General features: G+C 41.0%; 1 protein-coding gene and 1 long non-coding RNA gene across 2 annotated transcripts in view; one reads left to right on the top strand and one right to left on the bottom strand.

The window, feature by feature from the left end:
- Positions 1-4,029: 4,029 nt before the first annotated feature.
- On the bottom strand, positions 4,030-6,898 carry LOC124244238 (uncharacterized). The gene is made up of 3 exons (XR_006889919.1): positions 6,787-6,898; positions 6,480-6,655; positions 4,030-4,577 (listed from the first exon to the last, which is right to left on the bottom strand). It is a non-coding gene; the product is annotated as an uncharacterized LOC124244238 (long non-coding RNA).
- A 425-nt stretch (positions 6,899-7,323) lies between these two features.
- The window catches only part of CREB3L2 (cAMP responsive element binding protein 3 like 2), a 111,188-nt gene continuing 109,736 nt past the window's right edge, over positions 7,324-8,775 (top strand). Inside the window, exon 1 of the mRNA XM_046670596.1 lies at positions 7,324-7,810. Within this exon, the coding sequence (XP_046526552.1) occupies positions 7,709-7,810 (102 nt within the window). The 5' untranslated portion in view covers positions 7,324-7,708. The remainder of the gene's footprint in view (positions 7,811-8,775) is intronic.

Here is an 8,775-nt window from a genome sequence, read left to right as displayed (position 1 = left end):
TTGCCTACATTAAGAAACAAAAGAGATCTCAAAAGACCTAACTTATACTTCATGGAACTAGAAAAAGAACAGACTAAGCCAAAAGTTAGCAGAAGGAAAGAAATAACAAGATCAGAACAGAAACAAATGAAATAGGGATTAAAAAGACAATATAAAAGACCAATGAAACTAAGAGCTGGTGTTTTGAAAAGATAAACAGAATGGACAAACCTTAGCTAGATTCACCAAGAAAAAGAGAGAGAAGACTCAAATAAATAAAATTAGAAATGAAAGAGTACCATTACAACGGATAACACAGAAATAGAAAGGGTCATAAGAAACTACTATGAACAATTATATGCCAAAACTGGACAACTTAGAAGAAATGTATAAATTCCTAGAAACGTACAATCTAACCAAGACTGAATCATGAAGAAATAGAAAATCTAAACAGATCAATTACTAGTAAAGAAATTGAATCAGCAATTAAAAATCTCCCAACAAATGAAAGTCTAGGACCAGATAACTTCACTGATGAATTCTACCAAACATTTAAAGAAGAATAAATACCAAACCTTCTCAAATTCTTCCAAAAATAGAAGAGGAGGGAACACTTCCAAACTCATCTTATGAGGCAAGCATTACCCTGATACCAAAACCAGACAAGGATACCATAAGCCAAAAAAATTACAGGTCAATATCCTTGATGAACATAGATACAGCAATCCTCAACCGAATCTTAACAAATCAAATTCAACAATACATTAAAAGGATCATACACCATAATCAAGTGGTATTTATTCCAGGGATGTAAGGGTGATTCAGCATCTGAAAATAAATCAATGTGATACACCACATTAACAAAATGAAGGGCAAAAATCATATGATCATCTCAACAGATGGAGAAAAAGCATTTGACAAAATTCAGCATGTATTTACAATAAAAACTCTCGACAAAGTGGTTATAGAGGGGACATACCTCAACACAATAAAGGCCATATGTGACAAGTCCACAGCTAACATCACACTCAATGGTGAAAAGCCAAAAGCTTTGCCTCTAAGATCAGGAAGAAGTCAAGGATGCTTACTCTTGCCACTTTTATGCAACATAGCATTGGAAGTCCTAGTCAGAGCAATTAGGCAAGGAAAAGAAATAAAAGGCATCCAAATCAGAAAGGAAGAAGAAAAATGGTCACATTTGCAGATGACATGATGTTATATATAGAAAACCTTAAAGACTCCACCAAAAAAACCGTTAGAACTAATCAATGAAATCAGTAAAGTTGCATGATACAGAATCAACATACAAAAATCTTTGTGTTTCTATACACTAATAATGAACTATCAGAAAGGGAAATTAAGAAAATAATCCCATTTACAATTGCATCAAAAAGAATAAAATACCTAGGAATAAATTTAACCAAGGAGGTGAAAGACTTTTATACTGAAAACTATAAGACACTGATGAAAGAAATTGAAGAAGACACAATTAAATGGAAAAATATTCCATGATCATGGATTGCATACTACCCAAAGTGATCTACACATTCAATGCAATCCCTACCAAAATTCCAATGGCATTTTCACAGAAATACAACAAACAATCCTAAAATTTGTATGGAACCACAAAAGAGCCCAAATAGTCAAAGCCACCTTCAGAAAAAGGGACAAAGCTGGAGGCATCACATTTCCTGATTTCAAACTATATTATAAAGCTACAGTAATTGAAACAGTATGGTATTGGCATAAAAACAGACACATAGATCAATGGAACAGAATAGAGAGCCCAGGAACAAACCCATGCATATATGGTCAATTAATTTATGACAAGGGAGGCAAGAATCTACAATGAGGAAAGGACGATCTCTTCAACAAATGGTGTTGGGAAAACTGGACAGCCACACGCAAAACAATGAAACTGGACCACTATCTTACACTATACTTAAAAATTAACTCAAAATGGATTGAAGTCTTAACTGGAAGACCTGAAACCATGAAACTCCTAGAGGAAAACATTGGCGGTAACTTCCTTGATATAGGTCTTGGAACTGATTTTTTGGATCTGAGCCCAAAGCAAAGGCAACAAAAGTAAAAATAAACAAATGGAACCATATCAAACTAAAAAGCTTCTGCACAGCAAAGGAAACCCACAACAAAATGAAAAGGCAACCTATACAAAGGGAAAAATATTTGAAAATCATATATCTGATAAGGGGTTAATATGCAAAATACATAAAAAATTCATAAAACTCAATAGCAAAAAAACAAAAAAAACAATTAAAAAATGGACAAAGGATCTGGATAGACATTTTTCCAAAGAAGACATACAGATGGCCAATAGGTACATGAAAGGATGCTCAACATCACTAATCATCAGGGAAATGCAAATCAAAACCACAATGAGATATCTCCTCATATTTGTTAGAATGGCTATTACCAAAAAGACAAGAAATAACAAGTGCTGGCAAGGATGTGGAGAAAAAGGAATCTCTATGCACTGTTAATGGGAATGTAAATTGGTGTAGCCACTATGGAGAACAGTATGGAGGTTCCTCAAAAGATTAAAAAATGAAACTACCATATGATCCAGCAATTCTACTGCTGGGTATTTGTCCAAAGGAAATGAAAACACTAACTCGAAAAGATATATGCACCCCCATGTTCACTGCAGCATAATTACAATAGCCAAGACATGGAAGCAACTTAAGTGTCCGTCAAAAGATGAATGGATAAAGAAAATGTGGTATATATACAACAGAATATTCAGCCATAAAAAAAGAAGGAAATCTTGCCATTTTCAACAACATGGATGGACCTTGAGGGCATTATGCTAAGTGAAATAAGTCAGACAGAGAATGACAAATACTGTATGATCTCACTTATACGTGGAATCTAAAAAAACAAAAAACCCGAACTTATACATACAGAGAACATATTGGTCATTGCCAGAGGTGGGGCAGGAGGGGGATGAGAGAAATGGGTGAAGGTGATCAAAAGGTACAAACTCCCAGTTATAAAATAACTAAGTTCTGGGGATGGAATGTGCAGCACGGTGACTATGGTTAATAATACTCTACTGTATATTTGGAAGTTGCTAAGAGAGTAGATCTTAAAAGTTCTCATCACAAGAAAAAAATTTGTTATTATGTTGTGACGGATGTTAACTAGACATATTGTGGTGATCATTTCACAATATATACAAATATCAAATCATTATGTTGTACACCTGAAACTAACGTAATGTTGGATGTCAATTATATCTCAATTAAAAAAGTCAAAAAAGAGCAGACCTGGAGCAATGCTGCTACTTTTGAGAGGATGCCAAAGAAGCTGGAAAAAGTCACCAAATTGTTAAGTTCTAAGAATGAGAGGGAAAGGGAGACTGTAGACTCACGATGTAGAACAGGAAATGGGCTGGTGAGAAGTCTTGTGTATATCCAATGGGAGACGGGCACATGGAATAAAGGAGGCGGAAAAATCTCACCATTAGGGATTGTGACATTATTATCAGAGTACAGATAAATTTAATCAAACATTTAGAGTACAAATTATTTTTTATTTTTTCACGTTTTATTCACATTTATTTTTCGCTTTTAGCGTGTTCACAGAAAATCAGAACACCTTAAGCAGGAGTTTAATAGCAATTTTTGTAAGCAAAGTTACATTCCATCTTCAAGTCAAATTGGTCAAAGCTTCTCCAGTATTTACAAAAGATGATAGACAAGATGCTACAGAAAACCACTGCATCTGAAGATTTTTTCCTTTATTCTCAAAGATGACTGGAAAAGAAAGCATTGTCTGCTGTAATCAAAAACATACCACAGGAGCCAGCCCCATGGCTGAGTGGTTGAGTTCACGCGCTCCACTTCGGCGGCCCAGGGTTTCCCTGGTTTGGATCCTGGGCATGGACATGGCACTGCTCAACGAGCCATGCTGAGGCGGCGTACCACAAAGCACAACCAGAAGGACCTACAACTAGAATATACAACTATGTACTGGGGGGCTTTGGGGAGAAGAAGAAAAAAAAAAAAAAGAAGATTGGCACAGATGTTAGCTCAGGTGCCAACTTAAAAAAACAAAAACACACAGTATAAACAGTAACCATTCTACGTATCACAGCTTAGTTGAGTTTAAGATTTGTGTTTAAAACGTCCAAAATGACTGCAGTTTTACAAAAATGGGCAGGGTGGAAAGTTGCAAACTTCATGTGCTTCTGGATATCAAGATTTGTTTTAGACAATGGTCATAGTTAAAAACATAGGGTACCAATTATTATATTACTTATTTTATAAAGGAAAATTTAGTGGCTTAAAACAACCTACATTTGTTATCTTTAGTTTCTGTGGGCCAGGGATCTGGATGTGGCTGAGCTGAGGCCTCTGGCTCAGGGCTTTCACAAGGCTCTGGTCTTCTCCAGACTGGATTCAGGGAGGAGCTGCTTCCACATTCACTCAGGTGGTCATCAGCAGGATTCAAGTGCTCATGGGTTATTGAATTGAGGGCCTCAGTTCCTTGCTGGCTGTTGGCTGCACACCTTCCTCAGTTCCTTGCTATGTGGGCCTCTCCATAGGGCAGCTCACAACACGGCTTCCAGCTTCCTTCAGAGAGAGAAAGCAAGAGAAGAAGAGAGAACAAGCAAGTCAGGAGTCACAATCTTCTTTCTTCTACCAGCTCATCACTTTTGCTATATTCTGTTTGTTAGAAGAAAGTCCCCAGGTCCATCCCACACACAGGGGAGGGAGTTACACAAGGGTGTGAACACCTGGAGGCAGGATCACTGGAGCCATTTTAGAAGCTGCCTACCACATGGGGCATAACTGAAACTGAGGACGAAGAGGTAAAAATTTCCCTGGATTAGGGTGAAACCATGCCTCCTACCCACAAGGTTAAAGTGGGGAACAAAGTAACCAGAGTTTCTGAGCTTGCCTTGCTGAACAACAGGAGGACCGGTGATACGGAAGCAGCTGGCTGATAGCCCTCTCTCCCCCGACTGAGCATCATGCAGGAGGATTGAGAAGCTAAAAGGACCTATTGTAAACTTTAGATATCACAGACTAAAAACCCGCCGTATGCAACACATAGAACCCCTCAAATTTGCACATGCGACCCATGAAGAAATATGAAAGATAGTCGCACCTGTGCAAAGAACTCTTACAACTTCAGCCCCCAAGACCACGAGCTCCCCCTCCCCTACCTACAACTCCAAATAAAAATCCTTGCTTGGGGCTGGCCCTGTGGCCAAGTGGTTAAGTCTGCTTTGCCAGCCGAAAGTGGCCCGGGGTTTGCTGGTTCAGATCCTGGGTGCGGACTTACACACCACTCATCAAGCCATGCTGTAGTGGCATCTCACATAGAAGAACTAGAATGACCTACAACTAGGATATACAACTATGTTCCGGGGCTTTAGGGAGGAGGAAAAAAGAAAAAGAGGAAGACTGGCAACAGATGTTAGTTCAGGGCCAATCTTCCTCACCAAAGAGAGAGAGAGAGAGAGAAAAACCCTTGCTTGTAGCTTTTTGGGGAGTTCGGGATTACAGAGTTAGCTGCCCATTCTCCTTGCTCAGCCCTTCGCAAAACAATTCCTACTTTGTTCTGCTACACCTGGTGTCAGAGATTGGCTTGCTGTGTGACAGGTGGGCAAACCCACTTCAGGTTTGCTAACATAACCAGAGGCGGACTTGGTCAAAAGCAGAAACGTCTGACGGATAAATATTTGTATCCCAATATTAAGGAGGGTGTACATGTTTCTTACCTCACTTGCTCATGATGAGTGTTATGCTAAAAAAATAGGAAAGGTATTTAAAAATTGAAAAGATGATCTCTGAAAAGAATGCGATGAAGGAAGCAGCAGATTAGAAAGTAAAAACCAAGGACCAAGAGAGAAATAAGAAAACTCTTATACAAGGAAGGTGTATGCCCATTCACTAGAATTTCTACTAAAGCCTTAAAATACTCTCAAAAGATCCAGGAGATAGGAGCAGACAAATGGAATAGTTTCCATGATAAACTGCTGCTTAAAGGCAACATGGAATTCCAAAATATTTGACTGACTCCACCCACTAGGAAATACTTGTGAAGGGGACAAAGTAATGCTGAATACCTGGATGTTCCATTCTGAGAAACTTCTAGAGAAAATTGCCAAAGACTCCTTTATATTTAAAATGAGCAAACTATGTTTTCAAGGACTTTGTTTCCTTAAAAGGAAGAGTCTAAAAGAAGGAAGGAAAATCACAATGTTGGAGGAAAATACTTTATAATAGGCTCTCTCTTCCCTAATCTAAAAAGGACTGGTGGTCTGGCCCCTGCCCATCTCTCAGGCCTCGTCTCCCATCACTCACATGCACATTATGCTGCAGCCACACTGGCCTCCCTGTCAGTCAGCGAAACACCAGCTCCTCTCCTAACCTCATTTCGTTCAGATCTGTGCTCAAATATCACCAACCTAGAAAGAACTTCCTGATTGCAATCTAAACTAGCATCGACCTGCCCCATCCTCTTACCTTGCTTTTATTTTTCTTTAGAGCAGTTACCACTTTCCGAAATTATGCCTTTATTTCTTTATCTGTTTCTTGCCTGACTCCTCCACTGAGATAAAAGCTGTAATGAATTCAAGTTCTTTAGCTCACTGCTCTAGGACCTGGAAACGCAAGCCATTGACTCTTATCCACAGCGTCTGCTGAGTGAACGAGGGGAAAAACAGAATAAGCGAAGCCCATAACAAAACACGTCAGGAGAAAACCGTAATAGAAAGAGGGCGAAAAATGTGAAGAACAATTTATTAGAATGTGCTACTACAAATTCACGCACAAGGGGGAATAGTTATCTTCGTGTATAATACTTAATTCAATTTTTAAAAATGCCGAAAGACTCAAATGAGCTAATCTACTTAAAAATATTTAGGACAGTATACAAATCTGGCCGCACAGCAACTCTTTCTTCTAGACGGGCGCACTAATTTCTGTGGATTCTCAGCAAAGGAACTGAGCTCACCCCCTCTTTTATAAAATGTATTCTTGTCGCTATTTGATTGGCAGTCCGTTCCAGCAGCCCCTTTATCATTGGCCGCGTCCTCAGTCCTTCACTCCCAGATCCAAGCACTCATTGGTCCGCTTCCTCAGACAGCCGCAGCTGGCCGTGCTCAGGCGGGAGGAGTTCTCCGGTGACGTCAACGGCACTCCCTGCCCACATTCCAAAGCCTGGGCGGAGACTTCCCGGTGCCCCTGCCTTTGGGGGCGGGACAGGGCGGAGAGCAAGACTTCTCATTGGGTAGGGCGGGCGAGGTGAGTATCCGATTGGTCGCTTCCCTGGAGGGAGGTGGAGTCGTACAGGGTCCTGGAGTGGAGCTGAGGAGCTCTGGGGAGTCTCAAAGTTTGTGTCTGGAGCGGTAGTGGAAAGTGGGCTTATTGCGAAGGGATTTTCTTGAGATGAGAGCTTATCTCCTGCCTTCATTTTGGATACACACTCTGCTTTAACCCCTTCAGCCTTCAGTCTGATCCCTGGACAGCCTGTCTCCCCCGGGGATTCTCACATCTCCGTGGACACCGGACGGGAGCCCCCAGGCAGAGGAGCGAACGTTTTCCTTCTTAAGTGCATAAACTACACGCACACACGCACGCACACATAGACACACAGGCAACACACGCGCGCGGAGCCGGATCGCCCTCGGAGGCGGCTCTGCCCGCTCCCTTCCTGGCCTCAGCATCCTCGGCCCAGCGCACCTCGGACCATCATGGAGGTGCTGGAGAGCGGGGAGCAGAGCGTCCTGCAGTGGGACCGCAAGCTGAGCGAGCTGTCAGAGCCCGGGGAAACCGAGGCTCTCATGTATCACACGGTGAGGACTCAGCGGGGCGGCGGAGGGGCGGCTTGGAAGGGGGAAGTGTTGTCAGCGAAGGAACAGCTGAGGACAGGGACCAGGGATGGAAGTATTTGGGAAGAGTTATGCCCAGAATGAAGAGATCTGGGGAGAGATGTGGTCTTTCTATGTGAACAGATAAATGTGGGCAGCTGGCCCTTTTAAACTTTTAATAACAGTAACGACACATTGTGTTCCTTTAGCAATTTTTACTTTTTCCCGACGCTTTTTTACGTCTGTAATATTTCCTATTGCCATCAGTGCTGTAAAGCGGGAGAGGGGGTAGATGTTTTGAGAATAATATGCCTCTGTTTAGTTTACTACTGATTTTTGTGGGAAGGTTTTTGAAAACTAAACAAAATAAAGTAGGATTTTCTTCATTCCCTTCGCCTCCCTCTTTCTTTGCTTTCTTACTTTTATTTCAAGCAGTACACCTCTGTGTGTGTGTGTTTTGGAAAGGCCTTTCGCATTAGGAGGAAGACTACTTTATTTGGCTTCTTTAACTGTAACAGCCAAGAAATCGGCTTCCTCCCTCTTCAGGAGAAGGATCAGCAGAAGGATATGGAAAATCTGAGGCAGTTGCATATTTCAGAAAGACTTTGGAGATGGTGGGACAGCTCACCAGTTCCTTTTTCAGTCTTATGCTTCAGAGACCCCTTTGGGGATTATACTGTCACAGAGCACGCACATTTCTTTTCAAGTTTTCAGTCTCAGTTTTTTGGTATTAAATTTGCAAAATGAAATTGGATTTCCAATAGCCAGCACTGATATACGACTTTATGTGAGATCTCTTTGTTTCTTTTTTTACAAACGCAGAGTTTGTAATTAGAGAGCGAGGGAGAACACTAATAAGAAAACGAGAGGCTTGGCTGTGTCCCCTTCACGATTCTTTTAATGGGGTCAGTGCCAGGATATTTGAAACTTTTGCAAAATGGCCTGCAGGC

The sequence above is a fragment of the Equus quagga genome, chromosome 8 (genome assembly GCF_021613505.1).
Source record: "Equus quagga isolate Etosha38 chromosome 8, UCLA_HA_Equagga_1.0, whole genome shotgun sequence".
NCBI classification, from domain to species: Eukaryota; Metazoa; Chordata; class Mammalia; order Perissodactyla; family Equidae; genus Equus; species Equus quagga.
This window is presented reverse-complemented; position numbering and strand designations above follow the sequence as displayed.